Below are 24,109 nucleotides of genomic sequence, written 5' to 3'. Positions count from 1 at the left end.
GATTATATAAGCCAGGCTGGTCCCGATGCTTCAACGGAAGTTCCATCGGTATCATTGACTCAACTTTTTACCCATATGAAATGCCTCATAATTTTGTTGTCGCAGAATTTATGCCTCGACGTTCAGCTCGTTGGACCTCCGGCTATGGGATCTTAAAAGCCACTTCCCTGGCAACTCGTCCTTTTCTAGCGCTGCGGATCTCGCGCACTGACATAGGGTTCCATAATAATTCGTGGAATGATGGAGATTTTCTGTTTGTTATATCACCTCAGAAGCCAAGCGGGGTGAATGAGGGGTGCTACTTCACTCTTGGATCGTCACTGGACGAAGGCAGCAAGATGTTGCATGTTGAGCCCCCCTTACATCCAGAAGGGGGCACTCTCTACGTCCATACATTTCCAAAGCTTCTAGAGGACATCGAATACGAGCGGCCAGCCTCTGTGGCTCACCTCCCGCATCAACTTGAAGAATCTAGTTATCTCACCTTCTGTCGTGCGGTCTTGGATGACTATGACAGAATGCTGCAAGAAAAATACACAAATGAGGAACGGTCATCCGGTGGTAGCGAACCGGTGGGGGACGAATGGGATATGTGGAATACCCAGCAACAGACGGAAGGGGCGCCCCAAAAGAATGGTTATGTTTTCGAATATTTGGAACCACAGAGTTTCGACTTGTCTGCTGTCGAACCACCGTCCATTTATCAAGATTTACTTCTGTATAACCAGTACGTTGCCTCTGATTAGTGCATTTTATTGCCCTTACTCGTTCCAGACTTACTGCAGACTACTCGTGGATGGGTGTAACTGTTGCTGTGAACTGGGCTGTGAAGTTGAGAAACGTAGGTCGCTAATATATTGCCCGCAACTTCTAACGGAAAATTCACTTTCGTAGTTTGATCGTGCGCACGAGACTCGATGGAGCAGCCTCCTTCTGCCGGATTCTTCGTTTAGTGGGAATGTGCCAACCTTCGACGGAAATATCAAGGAACATGCTCTAATGCTCTGGTCGATGAAGATTCCCTTTGACGGTGACCCCCCTATAAGCTCACCATCACCCGATGATTGGGACTCAGATGATGGGCCATATATCAAGCTCGACCTCGTCCCAAAGTCCATGTCTCCGGTGTCGGCTCCATCCACTAGAGTTATCGCCTTTGACCTCTTTGGTACTATCTTAGTGAGTTTTCATGTCAGTCTCACGCATGTGAATTGCTCACACACACAATCAGGATCGTGACGGCGCCATAAATGATGCTATGCGGCTGCTGTCGCCAACGCATCCCGACAGACACCGACTGTCTGAATTGTATCTCGAGTGCGAACTCATGAGACACAGAGACAACTCTGATGCACCATATACCTCCATCGTGCGGCAAGCTCTGGAGGATGTCTGTGTGTTTCTGGAAGTGCCGCTAAGCGAAGTCGTACTCTACAAAGCTGTCCAGGCTGTACTGCAACCTAGTTTATATGCCGATGCAGAAGCAGCTGTAGGGATGCTCCTGTATCAGGGTTATGCGCTGCTCGGTCTTCTGATCCCGGACGCAAGGTCTTTTTTACCTCCGCCACTTCCATTTGGCCTCAATGTCGATAACGAACCTGCTCCCCTTTCGAATCTATTCAGTCAAAACCACTCCATTTTTTCAGGCCTCTTGGAGCGCTGTCGCTCAGCATGTAGTACTGCCGAAAAAAGCCAGGTTCTGGTAGTGACATCTAGTTGTTACCAAGTGATGGAACCGGCAAGCATGGCAGGTTTCCCAACTGTTCTTGTTAGACGTCCTGGAGACCTGGGATCAGGAGTCAACCTCAGGACAAGTCGCCCTACCCTGTTGATAGACAGCTTGCAAGCTCTACCCGTAAAGCTGCAGAACACCTCACTTATCCATTGCCCTTCACCGCCTCAAATGCAACCTTATCTTGGCTGTACAATGCCATTGCGTGTCCGTGGCATGTATCAGATGACAAAGTTGCTTGGAACGGGAGGCTCTGGTATGTTGGTATGCATACCGTTTTGTTTCACACTTACTGATGGGCTGTGACCTTACAGGATACGTTACTAGTGCTTTCCATATCCTCACAGGCACAGAAGTTGCACTCAAATCAGGGACTGCATTGGAAGATGCACCAGACATGCCTTGCGTAGTGCGTTACGAAGCTATGGTGTATAGCCTCCTGCGCGGTCACCCAGGCATACCATCATGCAAATGGAGTGGCCTGGATCGAGGATCATATTTCTTGACTCTGGAACATCTAGGTGCGAATCTCGAACAGCTCCGCAGACTGTCCAGGGGCAAACTTCCTTGGAAGACCGTAGTCATGCTTGGAGTCCAAATGGTAAGTGTGTCAAACACTTGCGCTGATTTGATATTGATTTCTGTCAGTTGAACAGAGTTGAATTTGCCCACTCGCGTGGAATCATACTACGGGACATCAAGCCTGAGAATTTTGCGATGGGCATTGGGGAAAAGTCTCACTTTGTCTATCTATTGGACTTTGGTTTGGCGAAGCTTTATGTCAACCCATCCACAGGAGCACATATACCATATCGTGAAGGTCGCATTCCATTGGGGACCATGTCATATTCAAGCTACAATGTGCATCTCGGACGAGGTTCGGGAACATCATTCTTATTCTTATTCTTGCTTGTGGCTGACGAGCAAGGAGCAGAACAAGGACGGCGAGACGATCTTGAAGCATTGGGCAATGTCCTACTATATCTCTTGCACGGCCGTCTTCCATGGGAAGATATCTACGCACCCAACAAAGAGGCCAAATTGCGTCGAATGGCAGAGATGAAAGCTGGGTCTGCAGCATTTCGTGACCTGCTCACACGTTCTCCTGCTGAGTTCACAACCTACTTTGATCACTGCCGCAGTTTGAAGTTCGAAGAAAAGCCGAACTATGGGTTGTTGAGACGGTTGTTCAGCCAGATAATGGAGAGGGAAGGGTGGACAGGAAATACAAGGTTTGACCCACTGGATGGAAGTTCTGACAAAGGTACACTGGTACCCCAAGAGTATAAGTTAGATGTCCGGTTCACAGGGGGAGATTTGACCACACTACAGGTCATGATAGCTCGCTTTCTTTGGAAGAGGAAGATACTGTCAGGCGTAAAGGAGCCTTCCTGCTAACCCACACCTCCAGCGTACAACAGCACCTCCTTGAAAGTGGGCATGACTGTTTCGAATGGTGAGTGGACTGAGTAATGCAAGGAACGAGCCAACATTTGAGTCAGAACCGGGCTACTACGCTGATGGACGCTACGGGATCCATATTGAAAACGTTGTTATCGTCCGGGAGGCTGAGACTCCAAATAATCTCGGGAATGGGTATGAACATGTAACTATGGTGAGCGTCTCGATAGACTGACTCTAAAGTAGTGTCCTATCCAAATGAAGCTGATTGATTTCTCAATTCTGACCGCGCAGGCAAAGAAGTGGCTCAACTCGTATCATGCGGAGACACTGGAGAAGGTGGAACCTTTGCTCCATAACGACCCGCGCGCTCTTGAGTGGCTAGAAAGAGAGTTCTCCTGTGTAGAAGATGATCCTTTTAGATGCGGTCGTTTAATCTGAACGCACCTCCAAGCAAAATTTTGTACATTAGCGCTTTCAGGAACTTGAAGGCCAAGCCCAGTCGGGACTTATCAATCATTACACTTGTTGGAACACCATGAGATGGACGAGCAGGAACCATTGTTTCATATCCACTTTTTTCCGCTGAGAGATAAAATATTACTAGCTAGTCTAATGGGACTCGTGGCATTTCTGGAGCCACGGATGCCCTAGTATCTCGGAGGTGCACTCCCAAGTACTAGTCCGAGTTGGCCGAACCATTTATGTTGTTAGGTAATACCGTATAAATGAATTACATCTCTCCCACAAACTCGTACTCTTTCCGCAATCAATTGAGGTCTAAGGGCTGACTTCGAGTCTATGGCTGTATACAGGAGCTCCGGACCTAAAAATTTGTCAGCTACCAATCCACCAAGTCCTGCTCGAAGCTAAGCAGCGAGGTGCAGAAAAAAGTTGGCGAGATGATCTTGAATCATCGAGCAACATCCTATTATAAGTATCTCCTGCACGGCCGTCTGCCACTGTGGCAAGCATCTACGCGTCAAGCAAAGAAGCCGAACTGCTCCGATGGGAAAGCTGAAAGCTGGTCCAGCACTCCATGACCCGCTCGTGCGCTCTCTTGTGAATCCACGACCTACTTCGATCATCGCTGTGGTTTGAACTTTGAAGAAGAGCCGAACTGCATAGTGACATTATTCATCCAGATAATGGACAAAGAAGGGTGGACAATCTGAAGATTCCGTGTTGATTGGGTAAATGGAAGTTCCGGCAAAGGTACACTGGTACCTGATCATGAGGAGTATAACTTAAATGAGTCGATTCACAACTTAAGATTTGACCATGTTACAGGACATACCATGTACCACACCCGTGTTGTCTTCCGAATTGCTGGAAACAGACTCGACTTGGCTACGCACAATGGCACGTTCTCACTCATAGTATATATAGACTACGTAGTACCTAGCAACGTTAATGATCACTACTTTACAAGTAGAACCCGTTCCGAGTCTTTGATGTCGCAAGTATGCGAGACTCAATATTAAGGGCACTTTGGGCGAAGACAGATCATCCGGAATTAAGTACCTGAAACATGGCAAGCTCCTTGCGCATGCGGGAAGGTCCGAGACTCCTCGCATGTAATTGTCAGGTTTAGTTGTCGTCTTAGGGGGGCTTCGAGTTGGTTGATCAGGCATTGCATCCCATATTTTCCTCAGACAAAACAGTCAGTCTATGAGAGGATGGACGGATATACAATATTGCAACACGCAACGGGGATCTATATGGTGGTTGCAACGTTGACCAGCAGGATCTGTTTGCGATCTGCTTGAATTTTGCAGATCAACCATCGAAGTGTCTGAATGACATGGGTTTGGCCAGGTTTTACAGTTATGTATATGAGTGGTAACACATCAGTTGTACAGTCGTACAGTAGAGAATGAGCATGTACACGCTCGCTCCCACGGAGTAAACAGGTATGTCAAATGCGTGGTAAATATAAGGCAGCTCCAAAGGAGCTCTGAAAATCCAGAGAACATGAGTGCAGTAGTTAACAAGGACTAACCAATGGATAAACACATAAATCACGGGACAGAGGTGGTGAGATGAGTAGATAGGACGAACTCTTGAACTATGTGCTACAGCTGCTGAGAAAAATAGATGCTGCTCCTTCCAGAGCAGGCAGAATGATAAGTGGGACGAAGAGATGATATGAAGTCATGAATCATCGATGGGCGTAGATGCTGGTACTATTTCGTTATCAAATGGGGATGACCCTGTTGCGGCGAATCTAGGTATTGGGATGGAACATGCGTGGTATCGTGTTGAGCGTAAACGCAGGTCGTAGATGGAGACGCGGCAACGATTCCTTAGGCCATTTTCTAGAGGCCCTGTCTTTAAACTCAAGTCAACGAGAGCTACTATAGCAGCCTGGATTGCTTGAGGTGTCTGCGTACAACCATATCTCGCACTATCATAATGTCAGTGTACATGATTGGAAGAACCACATTGGACTTACCACTGGCGAGAATACCAGCCGTCGTTGTCGTGTCCTGCATCACGGAGCTAAATTCAGGAGCCATAAATAGAACTGAAACGAATGAGCGTACTGTAACAGTCGTGCAAAAACCATAAAATTTCCGTGGGAGCGGTGAATATTCTCGATGTATCGCGCTAAACTTGCTTCGGAAGTCTGCGAGAAAAATCAGTGGCTGAGCCAAGTAAAGACAGTCTGCTGACATTTCGAGGCCGTCTCCATATCGTTAGGACGGTCTCCGTAGCTGCGAACGTATTTCGACAACCTTATCCCTGACGTGAGTTTCGCGTCAAGTATGTCGCACTTGTTCAGGAATAGAACAAGATCAACGTTGGCGAGCAGTTTGTTTGAGCAGACAGCTTTCCATAATAGCACGCTGTCCTCCTGCACAGAAATAGTAAACCCAAAAAAGAACGATAGCATGACAGGTGACTGACGAGGCGGTTCACGCTGCGATCCTCAGCGAGAACTTGATCAAAGCTGGATATTGGCGCAAGGAAGATAATTGCATCGACTAGGAATAGTATAAGCAGACTGCACATGAAGCACGTCAAGGACGAACCATCATCAAAGAAGGGTACCCATGTTGCTAAAAGGTGGGATTCAGCGTTCGCTAACACTGAACACGAATGAGCTTCTCACCTCTCTGCAAAGATAACGGAAAGGGTTGAGCGTGGGATGAGAGAAGCAATTAATACGTACCTGCGACCGGGAACCTCCAACGTCAACTATCCTCCATTCAGTACCACTTTCACGTCCAGCCACGGCCTCCATTTCACACCGATATTCCGAAACGCCGACCGTCTTCAGGCGCGCTCGAAGTACATCGTCTATATCAATGGTCAACTCAGTTCCCTTCGTTGCCAGAACATAAGAGTATTTTCACCATCGTTTGGGGTGTAATTTAGGGCTGTGACTCGATCCAAGTCGTTGAGGAAGCTATAAAGCCATAATGTTTCAAGTAGAACTAGACGTGGAATGAGACAGAAGGCTTACAAGCCAGAGGATTCTTCGAGGCGAATTTTTCTCCGCCGCAAAACCTCCCGAACAAGCCTGTCATTCCAAAGAGCCATGATGTCATAACTGCACGAATGGATAACTTCTTGCGCTTCGTCCCGGGTTTGCATTCCCGTATTACCTAATGAAACTGGTCGAGTACGAGTACTCTTCGCGAGCGCTCCCTTCCATGTGGCTCCCGGGCGTACGAAAACTTCTTGAGCTCTCCACGAACGCTCACTACTTCGGCTGCGATGAGAGTGGTATGCACTAATAGCACTGCTTCCAATCACAGAAGCCACCTCATCTTCGCTCGGAGGTATTAGTTTTGCAATGAGTAGTGCCTCAATATGACGCAGTGGAGTGAGCCGCATCTGTAACATTTCGAGTTCCTGGGGTAAATTGGTTCCACTGTCATCGCTGTCTTCGCCTCCACTGTCAAGAGTAGGAAGCCGAATGTCGGATAAGGCGTCGAGGATTGTACGGACAGACCGCACGATGTTGAGCTGTATGACGCTGCGCCAGAGTATCCGTTCTTCATGGAAGGCAGTGGGGGTATACAGTTTTTGGAAGTCTAATCAGAACGACTCAATTTCACCCAGCTCGGTGGAGTTATTCATACGCACGCCTTAGTGTCGTCGATTTACCTACCATCCAAGACATTGTTAAAGTGAACATAAATGATATTGACCACGTCGGACATACCTGATTCACTTTGGCCCAACAATAATAGTCTAACGATACCCTTCTTCTTCTGCGCCTGTTTCTCCGCTCGTATTGAGTCATCTATTGCTTGGCTTACTCTGCGTGCCTCGGCTTCCTGAGCTTGCCTGATAACACGATCCTCCTCAGTTTCGTTTATGGGTGGCCTGAGAGCCTCGTCTAGAGGGTCAAAGTCATGCGCAGATTTTGTAACTGCCCCAGACATAGCGAACTGTGGGATGCCAGGCTACAAAAAACCACAGAAAGCAAGTGATGGAAGATATTAACAGAGAGTTCTCTGGGCAAAGCTGGGTCCGGTAGCAATGCAGTAATTTGCCAGGCACAAGACGTACTGCAAATTATAACCCTTGGCGAAGGTTGACGCCGGACATGCTCTTTTTGCCAGCAATAGGTACCTTCTGTGGGTTCTTGGTTTGTTATTATAGTCTACCAATCGAGAAATCACCGGACCAGGCAAGCACCAACTTGGTAGAACCTGGTGCCTGTTTCTCAGCTGGGCGTTACACGTGAACAACTCTTTCAGGTTAGTAACGAGTTCCCTCCTCTTCACTAATTGCGGCATCACCATCAACGCATCACGGCCATGCCTTTTCCTGCTCTTTCATATCCGAGTCTGACTGGTCACTTGCCACTAGCGTTATCATCATGTTGCTCTCTCAGGCAGGCACCTTTTAAAGATATGCCATTTGACTGTGTGGCACACCATGATCTCCCAACTTGCAAATCCTTGTAATACGGCTCAACTGAATACGCAATGTCGTTCGCATTCGTGAGTACTTTCTGACAGATGGTCCGACGCACGGCTTTGCAGGCGTTTTCAAACATTTCCTTTGGTTTTGCTGTACCTGATTATCCTCCAAGAATAGGTTTGTCTCTCAGCACAAGACAAATACTTCAGGCACATATGCTGCACAAGGCAACCCGTGCTCTCTTGGGCCCCCGGGCCAAACTGGCACACCCTGCTATTACTATCTACTTCAAACACATCACACCAAGGGGGCCTTGTCGCATATGGCTGTCACAACGTCAAAGGGTGAACGCTCAACGGCAATTTTACATTGTCCGCTCTGTAAGAACTCGACTCGATAAGCGAGGCTCCTCCATTCCTCCGGTCCCTGGACGTGGGTAAAGCTGACTAGATCCTTCTCACTCTTTCGACCCCTGAAAACTACCGCACGTCGTAAGAGTGTTTCAGGACTCCCTTTTTGGTCGGATTACCGCCCAAGGGCAAGGACACGAGATACGGTTGGTAACGAATCATCCCGTGTCGCTTATAAGGCATATCCGATACTTGTTATCCCTGTGTGTCCCGCAGCTTTAAACCTCTTCATCTCCGCTAGCCCAGTCTGGCCAGCAGAACTGCAAAGCCATGATATGAAAATTCTCCACACGTTCTGGACCGAAGATTCCAAATCGAGACAACCTTGGGTCCCGGGCCCCAATGGGATCTCCACGTTCTCAGGCGCAAGTCCTGATTGTCATTGTTTTAGTTGGCGATCCATCGCTGCATCATAGAGTGATCAATACGATTGGGCGCTCTGGCTTTCGAATCGTCGTCGCAAAACGCTCGCACCTCTGGACGTTGTATGAATGTGGCATTCAGGGCAACCAATCTATTTTTGTAGGTCCTACAATTCATCGCTGCAGCCATAGTGTCTCGTTCAAGGACTCCGATGGCGACTTCAGTGATTCTACGACTCGACTTAGATTGAGCACCTCTCCCGCAATTGTACGTGTCGCTCCTGTACATGTTGCTGGCGGTCTTCTAATATCTCTCCCACCTTGGCAAAGTTCCGACGTTCCAGAAATGACTGATCAGAAATCGGCGTTTCGTGTGGGCAGACTCTACAGCACTTGGAGTAACGAAACACTGAAGAGTGTCGACCTATGATATATCTAGATCGGAAATATAGGTACCATGAAACACCCATTGAGTCGTTCCCTCTAAGCTTATCGTTGACAATCGTGCTAAGGATAGCATTTCATTATCTTCATACGTAAATGTATAGGTTCAGGCGCCTCGCATTATGTGACACGTGCGCATTGCTGCGGCGAAAAGCTGACGGTTGTCTCAGCTTACATGCTAGGCATCACATTGGCCCAGAAGATTGAACGACTGACTTCGAACTTCTCTAAAGTTTGGCCTCAGGCTGATCAATTAATAAGCGCATGATGCATATGTACTCACGGCCTGATAATGACATGGTGAAAGAGGATTGGCATGATTGAAGTAGTGATGTGAATACCAGCGACCTATTCAAACCTATTCAATACACACGTGTGGGTATGTATTGCAACGGAGATTATCTTTGCCATTTCAATGATGGCTCACTAGTCAAGCGCTCACTAGTGCCACTCAGTACACTTCATATATGGGTGCTTACGATATTACTTATAGCCTCGGGTGACAGGGGTCTCTCACAGCTGGCAAGAAGTCAGTAAATTTGTTTTGTACAGAAGCAATCGTTCATATAACCATTTCTTTTTTACATCTTGAGCTTGTTGTGTTCCCTCTCAGTCTTAGGCTCTTGTGCTAGCACCGCGTGGCCGTAGACTATCTCTGGACAGTGTGATGTTGGGATCAAAATTAGATCCGATTACTCTGCCTTCCACCTCTCCATCTACGAATCCGTTGGTGTTGCGTCAGAACAACGCGGATCCAGAAGCAAAATGGATAGTCCAGAAGTATGGAGGTACTAGTGTGGGCAAATTTGCAGTTAATATCGCTCGTGACATCGTACCGTAAGTCTTCGTTTATGCTGCACTTTGAGCATCTTGACTTCGCCTTTAGGAGCTATATTGGCCAGCACAAAATTGCTGTCGTCTGCTCTGCACGATCTGGGTCTGCAAAGGCTCTGGGAACTACCAATCTCCTGCTCAAAGCTGCCTCCGAGGCACAGCGACAACGACACAAGCTATTCAATGGTTGCGGTACTACGACTCCCTCGATAAATGGTATATTCAGGAGATCATCAGAAACTTCCCCCGCCTCCCCAATGCGCAGATCTTCACGATCGCCTTCCTCTCCGTCCACGGGTGCATTGACACCTCTGTTGACACCCCAGACTGGCCAGTCTCAACCGGAATTTAACGTTACCGTCGACCTTATACGGTCAGAGCATATGGATGCTGCAAAAGCATCTATCCAAAATCCGGAGATTCTCCAAGAACTCGAGGCTGAGATAGATCGAGACTGCGACTGGCTCCGTAGTTTCTTGTTTGCTGCTCAGGTGCATTCGATCCATTTGACTGCACTACCGTTCATCATCTAACCTAACATGAACATGTCCGTGATTACCAGGTAATCAATGAAATATCACCACGTTCGCGGGATAGCATCATAGGTTTCGGCGAGCGATTAGGTTGTAAACTGATGACAGCCATTCTCCGCGACCAAGTAGGTTTTTCGTATCAAAGATTCCTCTATGAGACTGATCTGCCCTCTACAGGGCATTGACGCAGAGTACGTATCACTGGAAGACATCATTCCTGTATCCGAGGATAGCGACACCGTACGAGAAGGCATTCTTGATCAAGCTTTTTATGATAGCGTGGCCACTGCTGTCGGAGAACGCATCAAGGGATGCACACCTCGCGTACCCGTTGTTACCGGCTTCTTTGGCCACGTACCGGGTTCGCTTCTCCGGCAAGTCGGCCGAGGATACACTGATTTGCTCTCTGCCCTTCTGGCCGTCGGCCTCGAAGCATCAGAACTACAGATATGGAAGGAAGTTGACGGGATATTTACAGCGGATCCTCGAAAAGTGCTCACTGCACGCTTGATACCTATAATATCGCCCGACGAAGCCGCTGAACTGACTTATTATGGGAGTGAAGTCGTACATCCATTCACGATGGAGCAGGTCAGAAGGGCCATCATTGAATCTCAAATTTTTCTCACAACCTTAAACTGCAGGTCATTCGCCGAAAAATTCCAATAAGAATCAAAAACGTGGAGAACCCCCTGGGAGGTGGCACAGTGATTCATCCCGACCCAGATATCGGGGCATCGCAAGACGATGATCTTTATGAAGTGCCAGTTACAATACAACAAGGCCTCTCTCTGTCCAATGACGAATTGTATAGGAACAAGCGACTACCGACCGCCGTGACAATAAAAGAACGCATTGTCGTACTCAACGTCAATTCGAATCGCAAGAGTGTATCTCACGGCTTCCTGGCTAGGATATTTGGAACCCTTGACCAGTTTGGCGTGGTTGTAGACCTTATTAGCACTAGCGAAGTACATGTCAGCATGGCTATTGAGGACAGTCTATCCAAGACCACTATGGAGCGGCTGGTAGGGGAACTGAAGAAGAGTGGAACCGTGAGTATCCTTGATGATACTGGCGCCTTAATTAACATGAGTCCCAGGTTTCCGTCCACCATGAAATGACCATTCTCTCCCTTGTTGGTCAACATATGCGCAACCTGGTTGGTATATCGGGACGTATGTTTACCTCCCTTGGCCAGGGTAATGTGAACATCGAGATGATTAGCCAAGGCGCCAGCGAAATCAATATATCGTGTGTTATCGAGAGCCGTGACGCTGTTAAGGCGCTCAATCTCATACATCAAAGCTGTTTACAAATAAAGCCCGAAGGGCCCAGAGGGCGAGGTTGGCCTATCGATTCTTGATGTTTGTTCTAAGGCTGACGTGATGTACTAGTCGGCCCATGGTTTTTCTAGCATGGGACGTTCAGAAATGTCCTGTGTGGTTCGGTTCAACACCGACCTGAACTTATTGGATTATATATTCATACCGAGCGATATAAGCACGAAATTTCAACAAGATTTCATTTCCCTCAGCTTCGCACCTGCAAATTTTATGCAAAGTTGGGACGGGCTAAACCCAAGAATTCGCTATCGACTGACTGCGATGATGACTTACTCTGCTATTTATCCGCTTGCTCCGACAACTCTCCCTCAGCTAAAGCCGGCCTCAACACCGCCAAACCTTCATGTACTCTCACCCTCTACCTAAGGGTCCCTACTCCAACATGCTCACCTCACCAAGGCTTCTCGTACCTCGTCTTGTAGCTCCTCTTGCTTGCTCTGACTATCTTCTTCCTGGAGTAGATCTCGGATTGCAAATCCCACCCAAAGGACCTTCAGTCCCACTTGTATAGAGTTCATATAGTTGGTACACTGTATGGCCGAGTCGAGTGTCTCATAATTCAAGTCTCTCCATCAAGACGGAACGAGTGTCTCTCCCTGGACATATAGTCGAAAGTATACCCCTCCGCCAAACACAGCGAGGGAGCATGACCTGTAGCAGGTCAAATCACCCCCTGTGAACCGGACATCTAGCTGATACTTTGGGCACCAGTGTACCTTTACCTGAACTTCCATCATAGGTCAAACCTGTCTGAACAGCTGCCTCAACAATGTGCAGTTTGGCTTTTCCAACCACAGCAATGATCAAAGTACGTCGTAAATTCTACATGAGAAGACACGAAAAGGCACAAGATGCCGCTGAGCCAGTTTTCATCTCTCCCATTCGAAGGTTTTGTCTAGATGTCTGGTGCGCATACTATGTCTTGCCAATGCAGACGGCCATACACGAGGTATAGGAAAACGCTTCAAGGTCGTCTAGCCGTCTTTGTTACACCTTACTTGCTCCAGAGCAGGAATGAAGTTGGTCATAACTAACCTCGTCCAAAATATGCATTATAGCTCGAATATGGCGGGGTCTCCAGTCCGGTGCGGCATTCGCGGAACGGTGCCTTCTTTCTTTGGCGTCGCCAAAGGTTCCTATCATCCGGGAGTAACTTGCCATAGCTAGCGCGGAGGCTCTCAAACGACTCATCAAATTACGGTCCTTACTTAGGCATTGCCAGGCCCAGATCAACTTCATCATGGTCCCCCCAAGCCCCTCAACAGATTACGCGGCCGTTCTTATCAAATGCAATTCATATAATTTAGAATCGAGGCGTCTAGGCTTAGCACCCCCTAGTACCACTATCACGGAGATCACCGTCAAGCATATATATAAATCAGCGCCCTCACACGATGGTAACTGATAGCACTAGTCCAGCATGAAACACTTTCATCGTACACAGTTTCTCCTCAATGGAATTGTAAGTATTTATGTCGTTACGTACCCAAATCACGGACTTATTCATCTGCTTTGGAGTACATTTTTCGTGAGTAGATCCTCTATGAGCCAGTTATGAACCCATGATGTGCTAACGCAGTTGCCATGATGGTGGTCTTGGTGGGCGCAATATTGTACGACATCCATCTCTCCGGTATTCTCTCACCAGACACAGGTTTATGATTTTCAATTCACCTTGACTACGAGGCAGGTCGTGTTAACCTGGAACAAGTGCGGGTTGCTAACATATCAATGGGGTCCAGCTTGCCTATTGGGCAAGCCAAAAAGCATCGCTCGCAACAGCTTCATACGTGGGTGGTATGCCAAGCACTCTCTCTTCCTGCGTGTGTTGTCCGAATCCCAGACAGGTCAAGTCATCTCTTTTGGCTGCAGTGTATTCACAACGAATGCTACAGTTGTATTCATATCTACCATGGAGAAGCTAAAACGGTGAATCAGGCATGATGCACTACATTCATTTTTGATAATCTGGTAAGGAATGCACAATCCTTGATCTTATTGATCTTTATGTGTACTATCTCATGACCGGTGCTGTGGTATGTCCCCCTAAAGGCTTGTTATCTAGGGATTCTAAGCTTGTGTTAGTGCTCGTGTGTGTTAAGTGTGAGGACACATACACTACATTCTGTTGATGTCTTACTACGAAGAGCGCTAGGTAACTTCACCATTCGAACATACGCATTGTGGGGTCAAAAGAGACGGATCTCGTACATCTTGTCTGGCATTTACTGCCAATGTCTGCATGCTCGTCCAGCTGATATATTCTTAGGGAACTCTTGCGTGGGCATTTAATTGTCTCGCATTATATTGTGTCGCTATTAGAAGTTGTGAGTTCAGCACGAGCGTGCATTGCCTCGCCACTGAAAGTTCACAGGCGGAGGCCCAGGTTGTGATTTACCAACAGATTCACAACAGCCTCTGATAGCGGGATACGCACCTCTGGTAATGTTCCATCGCTATAACTTGCATGCCCTGGCTCACTGTCCCCATTACGTTTACCTTGGACATCCTGCACTACACCACTTGCGTCCAGAACCTTGGTCTATGCATTACCTGCTATGTTGTACATCACAGCTCGTGCCGTCCTCTTGGTACTTATGTTCCCTTTGCGCAATATTCCTCAATAATGCGGTGTCATATACTAGTTTGGTGCCACACTTGTAGTTTTTGATTATGGTACCCGAGATACACTTTAATGATGTACACGACGCGATCACATGACCTGCATGTGACCCGAACCAAACGTAGCAGTATCCCCAATTGATCGACAAGGCAGTTCCAATGGAGCGCACATTCACTGCCATTTTGCATGGGAATCAGCCAAATAACAAATCGATTATCGTAAAAAATTTGTCCCATGTGTACAAACTTGCAACTTTTTCAGTGGCAACTATCAGTTCTGAACTTCTAGCGAAAGGTAATACATATGTAACAGGACGTTACACGTATGTACTAGTACTAACAGTGTGCTTGACAGCGGACCGGCCGTGCGAGGTTGCACAGCTTCTATGATATAGTCTTTGCTGTTCTTTGGATACCGGGTTCATTTCCGTCTCCAATCAGGCCTTACACTAGTACCAACACTATCTGATAGATCAAAAGTGATCCACCCACTCGGGCTCAGCATTCAGCGCTTATCTTTTAAATCTCAATGAAGGCTGGGCAGCATGCAATTGTACGCTGGTTGGAAGGTTCTGATTTGGAATGGCGGTTGACTCCGAGTCGAGTCCTTACGAAGCTATCCATCTAGGTGCTACTTCTAGTGCCATCTATCCATCAGATCTGCCGCCCAGTACACGCGGCCAGTCGCACGTAATGAGGTTTCGTAGCTATAAATGTCGCGCTTGGTCACTGCTTTGTACGTTTGCCATCTCGTTCGCCAATCCCATTATGACATACGTCTCAAATGATCCTGATAACACCTATGTCAATGATCCCGCTTGGTGGCCGTTTCTCGTTTGGACTCGTGCTTACAGCAATGCTGCAGGTTCGTGGAGAGCAACTCGGACGGAGCATGTCGATGACATTTTACTAACTTTCACTGACTGTGGTTTCGCAGTTGTAGCCTCTGTCGTGGTGGTATACGATTGGGGTGAGCGAAATAATACTTTCAGAGGGGATCGCTCATTTACACTGTATCAAAGCATTAACATTTGGACAAGAGGTGATTTGATCATGCCATGATCGGCCCAGCCATCTCACTAAGAATGTTTCTACAGTTCGAGCTGGTCTGGGTGAGAACGTTTCATATCAGAAGCTCAAATCGGATAATTCATTCGATTCCGGACAGAAACAACGCTTGTCTCTCATAAATCTGTTATTTATCAGTGTGAGTAGCTCGTGTTATATGCGCAGTTGTCAAGTTGTCCTGACTTTGACGCAACATAGGTGCGCTATGTTGGAATACTATATGCCATGTATGTTTGGGAGGCGGATCAAATGACTCGGCGCTGTACTAATAATATCATCTCTTACAATCAGCATCAGCTTCCTAGGTATGTATCCTCAATCACGCTCTTTCTATTTGACTGACGGCATGAAGGAAATGTTCCAATATTGAATACCGACGTGGTAGGCATTCTTCACTAATGCCTGCCCAACTAAGTACTAACTACAGGCCTCCATAGGGGTGAGTGTCATTATCAGTCGCCTTGTTTCTTCCACGTAATGACTGCAACAGCTGTGAGTTCATTTGACGCATCTAGTACCCTAACGCACATGAGTAACTGAGATTTTCCAGGCAACTTTTTTTACTCCTTCCAAACATGGACGCCTGTCGTCGTCAATGCTATGTTGGCTGGTGAGCTCGTCGCGATATCTTACTGGTGCTGACTTGACTGAAATATCGTGCAAGTCATCATGACGACTCGGATATATGCCATGTTTCAGCAATCGAAACCGATACTTATCTTTCTCATTGTAGCCCTGCTGGCTTCCACAATCGCCTCCGGAGTTATGCTGGGCATAGGAAACATTGGTATTTCAGGGAGTAAGCTTTGATCATCGATAAAATCCTTAAGCACACGAGACTCATGGACGGATATCAGAGGAATTCGTCCTTTCTGGCTACCATATCTGTCTTGTCCAGATCGACACATACCGGATGAATCTAAATCACGAGATGGTGATACCCATCGCTATATGGGAGATCCTTGCCTTTCTTCTTGCAGTCTGGATTGTTATACTACGCTTCTATGAAATGCGACAAACACGGAGCGGATCCACCATTGGAGACTGTTTCACGATGTTAATAAAAAGTCACGCGTGGTACTTTCTAGCGTGAGTTCGGTTATTTGACGGTCTGTATCTCACTGATGTTCTTCATATGAAGATTTGCTGCTGTAGCTTGCTTCAACATCGGCGACCTGGCTCCAGGTTTACGGGTGCGTTGTTCCATAACTGATACTTGCATCTGACCTCTCTTCATTTCTACAGCACTCAACAACCGTGGCAGATGATATTTATGCCGGCGCTCTCCGAATTGCACGAGTGTTGCAGATGTTTGTGCTGGGACCACGTCTGATCCTTAGCATTCGAGAATATCACTCTAAGCTCGTGACTAGGTCTGACGGGGGAATTAATATGACTGCGATTGCTTTCCAGGCTCTCAGACATCGATCCACTAGCAGTGATATGGAACTAGACACGATTCAATCGACCAACCCTGTGTAAATGTAGTTCATTATCACTGTAGTCATAAGGATATAGAGGTATCTACAGTTGCAGACAATCAAACTCCATAATTTTTTTCCTTTACCTTCATTATCTCACTGTCGTCGACAACCAGCATGGTCTTAGCCTCACCTTACACTACTATTGGTTACCACTTGCTCGTGCATCCCCACATTTCGTGCATCCTCCAAAACCACACTTTTCCTACTACAACTTGTCAAACTACTACGTCTATTTGAAATAATAATACACAAGAACCTATTACGAGCTTAGACAGATGCATTCGGACAAGAAACAAGAGAAATAAATGTTTGGTTGTGACAAAGGCTTTTGTCACTTCCATTGTCACCTGCTGTCCGCTGCCGCAGCGGAGTTTCAACTCAGACGCGCACGGGGATGGCACGGTGACTGTAAAAAGCCAGTGTGACTAAACCGTGACTTTCCGTGACTTTTCTGTGACTGCACGGAATGTGGTGCTGCCACTGGTGCACGAGCAAGTGGGTTGAACCAATAGTATACCCTTCATTGACATCGACCCTGAATCTCTTTCTCTCGTTACTATGTCATCCCGTTTCCGAATCTGTCAACTACTACGCGACTCTCGTTATTCTGCAACACTCATACCTACTACTCTACCCCTGCCAGGCTCAACGCCACCGCTTCTGCCTCCGTTTCTCATAATCCTTCGGTCTACCCATACCCGAGGACCCTTGCCGTTTCGCGTTTGTATATAGTCCATGTACTCTCATGACTACAGCGAATCCTATACTCAGATCCCCGCTCCAATCAGTATCGAAAAAGCCTCACAGAAAGTTTCCTTAAAATGTTTTCCTACTCGTCTCGTTTACCTTTGCTCTTGTCTCGGATCTAACCCATTTTAGTTCACTTTCCCCTCCGTACTCGTAACCAGCCCTACAATTGTACTATGTACAATGTCTCCATCAACACAAGTAACTGATCATCAACTGGCCCCACAGTACCTCAAAAATCGTCTGACGAGCGTCGATTGCCCATGGTTGGGTGAGGGTTGTGAGGCCAGAAGCTATGTAGTGAATTCAGATCAAGATGCAGAAGATAGTGATCGGTAAACGTACTGGACTATCTAGAGTACATAACTCCCAGTCCAGTATGCCAATTATCCGGTTTTCTGTTGGATGTTGTCAAGCTTGTAGTCCCCATGGACAATCCGCAGCCCAGTTTTCCTCTCGTCCGGGAGGTGCCTCTGGTACCAACCATTTCTTCAAAATACGGAATATTTCCTGTCGCTTTTCCTGTCTCGATATCTATAGCCTAAGATTGAGCAACCGATATAAAGATTTGATTTGACGGGGGGAAGTAATCAGTCGTAGGACCAACGTTCTTGAGGCCTAATTGGAATGGGTCGAGAGGCCAATGCTGCTAATGAGCGGATAGTTGAGACTCAGAGCCAGCTTCAGGTAATCAGGCTTAGCATCTTAATACAATAAAGAGATGGCAAAAAAGTACCATTCTCTTCGATCCTGCTGTGGCAGTTCCACTGGTAGCCTGGTGTCCATAAATATTCGCCCTGGTACTCCATGATATAGAAGGGAGTGCCAATAACGTCATCGTCCTCGCACAGGACAAAAGGTTGCGGGACAGTGACTATCTGCTCTGGCCTTGTGGTTGGACTGATGTTGTATCGATGCAATGCGCTTAATATGCGGTATTCGCGCTCAATTTGGTGAGCATTTGAGGACAAAAATGCAATCTCTCCTCGATAGATTGCGACCGCACCTTGAACTGTTGCACCTGTACGAGAGTGGCGACAACCAGCACATGGAACTTCAGGTATGTATTGAGCTTCTGGATGTCGATGTTGGCGCGCATGGCAACATGCTCGCCTCCAATACTTTTTGGCTCGCTATCAGTCATCAGTCATATAATATCGAAGGTTTCGAGGTTCCGGTTAAGTTCAAGTTGAACGACGTTTCGACGTTCAACTCTTGCGGCGCTCCACGGTGCGCCCGAGTCAGGCCGGAATGAGGCCTAGGCCGTGCCCGTCGCCCGAACTTTCACACTGGGAGAAACTATCCTAGAATTTTTTTTAAATTCCCAACCCACTAAATAATCCCTTACAAAATCACAATGATGAACGTACGTGTTGATACTTAGTCTACATACGTATACCTAGAGTTTTGCCAGTTTTGCAGGTTATAAAACCGACCTCAAGTAATTTTGCCCCCACACTACAGTTTGACGTCATACGCCGCTTCCCATTTCAAGACTCATTGTAGGGTTAGGTTTAGGCCTCACTTTTCGGCTATTTGGGTTGATTGCGTTCCTTGCTTCATGTGTCTAGTGGTTGGACGAATCGCCACGAGGCCAGTCCGCCCGCATTTCCTCAAGTCATCCAAAAGTCGACACCTCTTTACTCGCCATGTTTCCCAGTCTTTACAGAACGCTAGCTATTCCAAAACACTCCTCTTGCCGAAGACTTCGTTTCCGCTCTGGGTGAACTCAGCACAGTCCGAGTCGTTATTTAAAAAGAAGACTTGCGAAGAGCTGTATCGATGGCAGGTGCGTTATTCAAATCCATCAATTCTTCTTGAGTTAGATTCAGCAGTATATAGGCTCAGAATGCGCATGGACCACTCTTCGTTCTGCTCGACGGCCCTCCTTATGCGAACGGTCACCTTCACATAGGTATGTACAGAGCAACATACAAAAATTTGCAATATTGACATTTTACTATTTCTAGGACATGCTTTAAATAAGATTATGAAAGACATCATCAACAGGTACCAAGTCTCGACTGGTCATAGAATACAGTGAGTCCTTCTTTCCTCCACTTGAATAGCACCGCTCATCCGTCGAAGTTACCACCCTGGCTGGGACTGCCATGGGTTGCCTATCGAAAATAAGGCTCTGCAGGAGTTGAAGGTGCGTAGTTCTTTCCCTAGCGATGTCGCGTCGAATGAATATGAAATTCAGAAGGATGCTCTTTCGTTACCACCCAATGTCATACGCGCAGCAGCCAAAGCAACAGCAGAACGCGAAATGAAGACGCAGCAGGAGGAATTCGAGCAGTTTTGCATAATGGCCGATTGGAGCCCCAAAACGACCTTTCGTACACTTGGTATGACTTGAGACTGATATATGGCTACATTTTGACTTACAGACCTCTTCCTAAAGACCATGACTATGAAATTCGTCAGCTTCAGGTATTTCAACGAATGGTTGATCAAGGTACACGATTTCTTGTCTCCTGTCACCTAACTCTATCATTTATTGCCCATACCACGTAGGTCTTATTTACCGGCACTACCGACCAGTACATTACTCTCCCTCATCACATTCCGCTCTTGCCGAAGCGGAGCTCGTCTATAACGATGATCATGTCTCGTATTCAGTCTATGTGACCTTTTCGTTGGACTCGCAGAATACAATCGCGAGCACTGCTCTCCGGGAAGTCTTAGCCAAGGAGCCTTCGGCAAGTTTGCTAGTATGGACCACTACACCTTGGACTCTAACAGCAAACATGGTATGGATGAGTTTCATCAATTTTGACATCCTCACAGATATTCTTCGTTAGGGCATTGCCATTCATCCCGAATTGATTTACAGTTTCGTGCGCTCATCTGTCAAGGAGGACGTTCTCGTTGTTGCTAAAGATCGTCTTGTCGCGCTGGAGCACATCATCGGACCCCACGAAGTCATTGCTGAAATCAAGGGTGCAGATCTGGTGGGCGCGCAATTCCACTCCGTCTTCTCTCCAATCCATCCGTCTGGCTCAATGAGCGCAAAGATCATTGCGGCATCTCATGTCACATCGGAGTCTGGATCTGGTCTGGTGCACTGCGCCCCTGCGCATGGCGCAGAAGATTACCTGGCATTCCGAGCGCTAGGCCTTCTGCAAGGCCCCACGGATATCATATGTCACGTTGACGATGCCGGCAAATTTTCCCGGGGTGTTGCTCATGTCGTAGGCGAAGACGCTGCACAAGCACTAGTAGGTCAAGAGGTACTCAAGGGTGGAAACAAGGCTATCATCAGACTACTGGAGTCCATCGGGTCCCTTGTGAGAGTGCAGAAGATCAAGCATCGCTATCCGTATGATTGGAAGACTGGCGAACCTATCATTGTAACGTAAGTTGCGCGCGGCGGGAGAAGCATGCCTCGGTGCTTACATAGTCTGACAGGGCCACCTCGCAATGGTTTGCCAACCTGGACGGCATCAAGGATGATGCACTCCATGCGCTGAAGGATGTACAGTTCTATCCGCCGTCGTGTATGTCCCCATTCTGTCCTTTGGAATTATACTCTCTGAGTTTGTTTGATCACAGCTCGCAATCGACTGGAGTCATTCGTTCGCTCGCGTTCCGAATGGTGTATTTCTCGCCAGCGAGTGTGGGGTGTCCCAATCCCGGCTCTATACCACACCCCGACGGATACCGCTGTCCTCTCATCCCAATCCCTCACTCACATATTACGTGTTCTGTCTGAGCGAGGCGTCGCTCATTGGTGGGAAGGTCCAGTCGAAGACTTCCTTACCCCAGAGCTGCTCGCCAATTTCGCAGGTGGGCCTGAAGCTTGGCGCAAAGGCACGGACACAATGGACGTCTGGTTTGATAGCGGGTCAAATTGGAGTACACTGAGCGCCCCTACAGGCGAGCGAAAACATCGGGCGGACGTATGTCTTGAAGGCACAGACCAGCATCGCGGGTGGTTCCAGAGCCAGTTGTTAACCTCAGTGGGTGTTAGCTCCGGACAAAATGCTGCAAGGCCAGTGAGCCCATACGGAACGCTGATCACGCATGGTATGGTACTTGATGAGGCAGGCAAGAAGATGAGTAAGTCCCTCGGAAACATCGTCAGCCCGATGACTATCATTCACGGTGGCAAGGTCGGTCATCGCTTATTTTGCGCAAACAGTCTGCTGAAGTTTTGCGGTTGACAGGATAAGAAGAAAGAACCTGCGTACGGTGCCGATGTCCTCCGCTTGTGGGTAGCAACTGTCGAGTACTGGCGAGATATGTCTATTGGACCCACAGTTCTTGCACAGTGTGCGGAATCTATGAGGAAGATCCGCAATTCTGCTCGGTTTATTCTTGGAAATATTGGTACAAATATTCAACGAACGCACTTTGTCCCTGTTGAACACAGCGAACTGGGCTTGGTCAGTCCACGCATTCGATTGACGTCTAATGTCGGATTTGAATGTTGTGACAGGCAGAGCGCTTCGTGATGAACGAGCTTTACAAACTTAATCAGACAGCTGCAGAGGGATATGCAAACTACAATTTCCCGAAAGGTGAGAGCTCATTGTGTTCATGGAATTTACAAGCTTATACTCTGCGCGCTAGTCATGAATTCCTTGACCAACTTTGCAAACATCACGTTGTCATCGCTCTACTTTGATATCAGGAAGGACTGCCTCTATGCCAATGACATTCAGAGTGTCGAGAGACGGGCGGTTGTAACTACCCTCGCCAAAGTGAGCGCTATCCAGTGAGAATATACTGTTACTGATGTTCTACCAGGTCCTCGACTCTATGACCTCCGTAATGGCCCCAGTACTACCTTACCTAGCAGAAGAGATCCACAGTACTCTCCACGAAGGTGATGAAACTGTATCCCAGCTATCCGTCTTTGCGAAGAAGTGGACTCCCGTCGTGAGCATCGATGTCGCAGCTGCATGTACTTTCGCTGATATTCTCTTGAACTAAATAGAGCATTGAGTGGAGTGATCCGCATGCCGAACAAGATATGGCGAGTTTGCTGAGGATGCGCAGCGTCGTGCTATCTCTTTTGGAAAAGGCTCGAGGGGACAAGTGAGTATTCAATTATTTTTGTGTCCATAGTTCGAACGTGTTTCAATGTAGGCATTTGAAGAGCTCTCTCGAAGCTGACGTTGATGTTATCTTGCCCAACGATATATCCGTGCAACCGTATTTGTTACAGTTGATTGAACGCGAAGGTGAGCAGTTTGATCTTCCCGTTTTTCGTGACTGAACGGTATTTGCGCGCAGAGACGTTTCTGAAGACGCTATTCATCGTTTCTGATGCCAAGATCACGGACGAAGGCTCTCTCGGCGCTGGTTCATTCGCGTGGTCCTATGTCTCTTCAATGGATATACCCGGTATGTTCTATGTTTTCGAAAGCTGTTTCTGGTATTCATTTGCCTTATTCCTTCTGCGTAGACTCGGACTTAGAGCTATCGATTCGCATTAGACCTGCATCTTCGAGCAAGTGTCCACGGTGCTGGACGTATACTCGTGAAGAGCAGCATGATTTATGTCCCCGCTGTGAGGATGTTGTTCGACGTTTAGATTAGATTGTTGGCCGATATAGTTACTAGTACACACATATATAAAGACTACGATACTAATCCCACCTCTTGCACTTGTTTGAGCTTGACTGGCACTTTGGTACATTCTGCACCACGGCATTAAGTACTTGAGCATATTACGGATCCTCACACCCGGGAGATGTGTGCCGAGCAGCCTCATGCTCGGCAAGTTCGCGATCCTCATCATACATAAACAAGAGCTTCCGTCAGGCCTGGCAGTGTAGTTGGTGCATACCCTGTTTCAAATCATTAGCTAGACTGCACACTGGCAGCAGTGCCGCAGATGCTTACCAAGGTATTTCCCGGGAGCATGTCTGTACCATTCCCCTATTCTCGTCTTTCTCGACCTCTGACAGCAAGGTCCATGTCATATTCTCGGACCAGTGGACTCATCAGGAATAGGAGGGGGCGGCGGAACCTTCTTTCTCAATGTCATGGCGTTAACGAGACTTGAAGCTTGGGGGGCGCTCGATAGCACTTGGCTTGCATGTGACCTATTTTGGTTTGTTTACACCCACGTACGAATTGGATAGTATAATATAGTATTGGGGGGTGTAAGCATAAGCACGGATAAGCATAAACCGTAAGCTCCCAGGTGTGAGGATCCCTAATATTGGAACACCATGGGATGGACGAGCAGGAACCATTTTTTCATATCCACTTTTGTCCGTTGAGAGATAAAA

At 47.5% G+C, this 24,109-nt stretch overlaps 8 protein-coding genes across 8 annotated transcripts; 6 read left to right on the top strand and 2 right to left on the bottom strand.

Moving 5' to 3' along the window:
• The first annotated feature begins 48 nt into the window (after positions 1 to 48).
• HD556DRAFT_1535800 (kinase-like domain-containing protein) lies at positions 49 to 3,550 on the top strand. The gene is made up of 8 exons (XM_041309612.1): positions 49 to 727; positions 775 to 841; positions 895 to 1,179; positions 1,232 to 1,988; positions 2,047 to 2,333; positions 2,381 to 2,609; positions 2,667 to 3,397; positions 3,446 to 3,550. The coding sequence occupies exons 1-7, from the start codon at positions 81 to 83 to the stop codon at positions 3,128 to 3,130; spliced, it is 2,736 nt and encodes a 911-aa protein (XP_041161233.1). The 5' UTR covers positions 49 to 80; the 3' UTR covers positions 3,131 to 3,397; positions 3,446 to 3,550.
• On the top strand, positions 3,088 to 3,665 carry HD556DRAFT_383809 (uncharacterized protein). The gene is made up of 3 exons (XM_041310445.1): positions 3,088 to 3,188; positions 3,235 to 3,347; positions 3,428 to 3,665. The coding sequence occupies exons 1-3, from the start codon at positions 3,173 to 3,175 to the stop codon at positions 3,572 to 3,574; spliced, it is 276 nt and encodes a 91-aa protein (XP_041161232.1). The 5' UTR covers positions 3,088 to 3,172; the 3' UTR covers positions 3,575 to 3,665.
• Positions 3,666 to 5,205: 1,540 nt separating this feature from the next.
• On the bottom strand, positions 5,206 to 7,828 carry HD556DRAFT_383399 (guanine nucleotide binding protein, alpha subunit). Its single transcript, XM_041310443.1, has 11 exons — positions 7,308 to 7,828; positions 7,229 to 7,249; positions 6,603 to 7,176; positions 6,493 to 6,545; positions 6,309 to 6,436; positions 6,249 to 6,252; positions 6,169 to 6,195; positions 6,044 to 6,120; positions 5,810 to 5,990; positions 5,680 to 5,762; positions 5,206 to 5,622 (listed from the first exon to the last, which is right to left on the bottom strand). The coding sequence occupies exons 1-11, from the start codon at positions 7,528 to 7,530 to the stop codon at positions 5,491 to 5,493; spliced, it is 1,503 nt and encodes a 500-aa protein (XP_041161231.1). The 5' UTR covers positions 7,531 to 7,828; the 3' UTR covers positions 5,206 to 5,490.
• A 1,887-nt stretch (positions 7,829 to 9,715) lies between these two features.
• Positions 9,716 to 12,150, top strand: HD556DRAFT_383366 (Aspartate/glutamate/uridylate kinase). The gene is made up of 7 exons (XM_041310442.1): positions 9,716 to 10,067; positions 10,117 to 10,555; positions 10,627 to 10,722; positions 10,775 to 11,188; positions 11,242 to 11,652; positions 11,700 to 11,943; positions 11,995 to 12,150. The coding sequence occupies exons 1-7, from the start codon at positions 9,898 to 9,900 to the stop codon at positions 12,012 to 12,014; spliced, it is 1,794 nt and encodes a 597-aa protein (XP_041161230.1). The 5' UTR covers positions 9,716 to 9,897; the 3' UTR covers positions 12,015 to 12,150.
• Positions 12,151 to 15,333: 3,183 nt separating this feature from the next.
• HD556DRAFT_1442200 (uncharacterized protein) lies at positions 15,334 to 17,115 on the top strand (the record flags this gene model as incomplete). Its single annotated transcript, XM_041306421.1, has 12 exons — positions 15,334 to 15,430; positions 15,503 to 15,535; positions 15,588 to 15,607; positions 15,663 to 15,677; positions 15,734 to 15,772; positions 15,832 to 15,860; positions 15,925 to 15,938; positions 16,184 to 16,243; positions 16,298 to 16,432; positions 16,491 to 16,722; positions 16,775 to 16,826; positions 16,879 to 17,115. The coding sequence occupies 12 exons, from the start codon at positions 15,334 to 15,336 to the stop codon at positions 17,113 to 17,115; spliced, it is 963 nt and encodes a 320-aa protein (XP_041161229.1).
• A 464-nt stretch (positions 17,116 to 17,579) lies between these two features.
• Positions 17,580 to 18,282, top strand: HD556DRAFT_1364878 (uncharacterized protein). The gene is made up of 3 exons (XM_041302750.1): positions 17,580 to 18,038; positions 18,096 to 18,157; positions 18,210 to 18,282. The coding sequence occupies exon 1, from the start codon at positions 17,584 to 17,586 to the stop codon at positions 17,794 to 17,796; it is 213 nt and encodes a 70-aa protein (XP_041161228.1). The 5' UTR covers positions 17,580 to 17,583; the 3' UTR covers positions 17,797 to 18,038; positions 18,096 to 18,157; positions 18,210 to 18,282.
• Positions 18,283 to 18,477: 195 nt separating this feature from the next.
• Positions 18,478 to 19,216, bottom strand: HD556DRAFT_383007 (uncharacterized protein). Its single transcript, XM_041310441.1, has 3 exons — positions 18,871 to 19,216; positions 18,601 to 18,808; positions 18,478 to 18,545 (listed from the first exon to the last, which is right to left on the bottom strand). The coding sequence occupies exons 1-3, from the start codon at positions 19,006 to 19,008 to the stop codon at positions 18,514 to 18,516; spliced, it is 378 nt and encodes a 125-aa protein (XP_041161227.1). The 5' UTR covers positions 19,009 to 19,216; the 3' UTR covers positions 18,478 to 18,513.
• A 209-nt stretch (positions 19,217 to 19,425) lies between these two features.
• HD556DRAFT_1472727 (tRNA synthetases class I-domain-containing protein) lies at positions 19,426 to 23,701 on the top strand (the record flags this gene model as incomplete). The annotated part of the gene is made up of 18 exons (XM_041308472.1): positions 19,426 to 19,653; positions 19,707 to 19,779; positions 19,835 to 19,904; positions 19,953 to 20,016; positions 20,068 to 20,212; positions 20,269 to 20,322; positions 20,382 to 20,617; positions 20,669 to 21,222; positions 21,276 to 21,364; positions 21,420 to 21,979; positions 22,034 to 22,252; positions 22,306 to 22,387; positions 22,440 to 22,570; positions 22,617 to 22,748; positions 22,807 to 22,907; positions 22,959 to 23,053; positions 23,106 to 23,216; positions 23,278 to 23,701. 18 exons carry the CDS (start codon positions 19,426 to 19,428, stop codon positions 23,409 to 23,411), a joined length of 3,078 nt encoding a protein of 1,025 aa, XP_041161226.1. The 3' UTR covers positions 23,412 to 23,701.
• Positions 23,702 to 24,109: the final 408 nt, after the last annotated feature.

The sequence above is a fragment of the Suillus plorans genome, assembly GCF_016647745.1.
Source record: "Suillus plorans strain S12 chromosome Unknown HD556scaffold_22, whole genome shotgun sequence".
Lineage (NCBI taxonomy): Eukaryota > Fungi > Basidiomycota > Agaricomycetes > Boletales > Suillaceae > Suillus > Suillus plorans.
The sequence above is the reverse complement of the archived record's forward strand: the minus strand, read 5'-3'. Positions and strand labels throughout refer to the sequence as shown.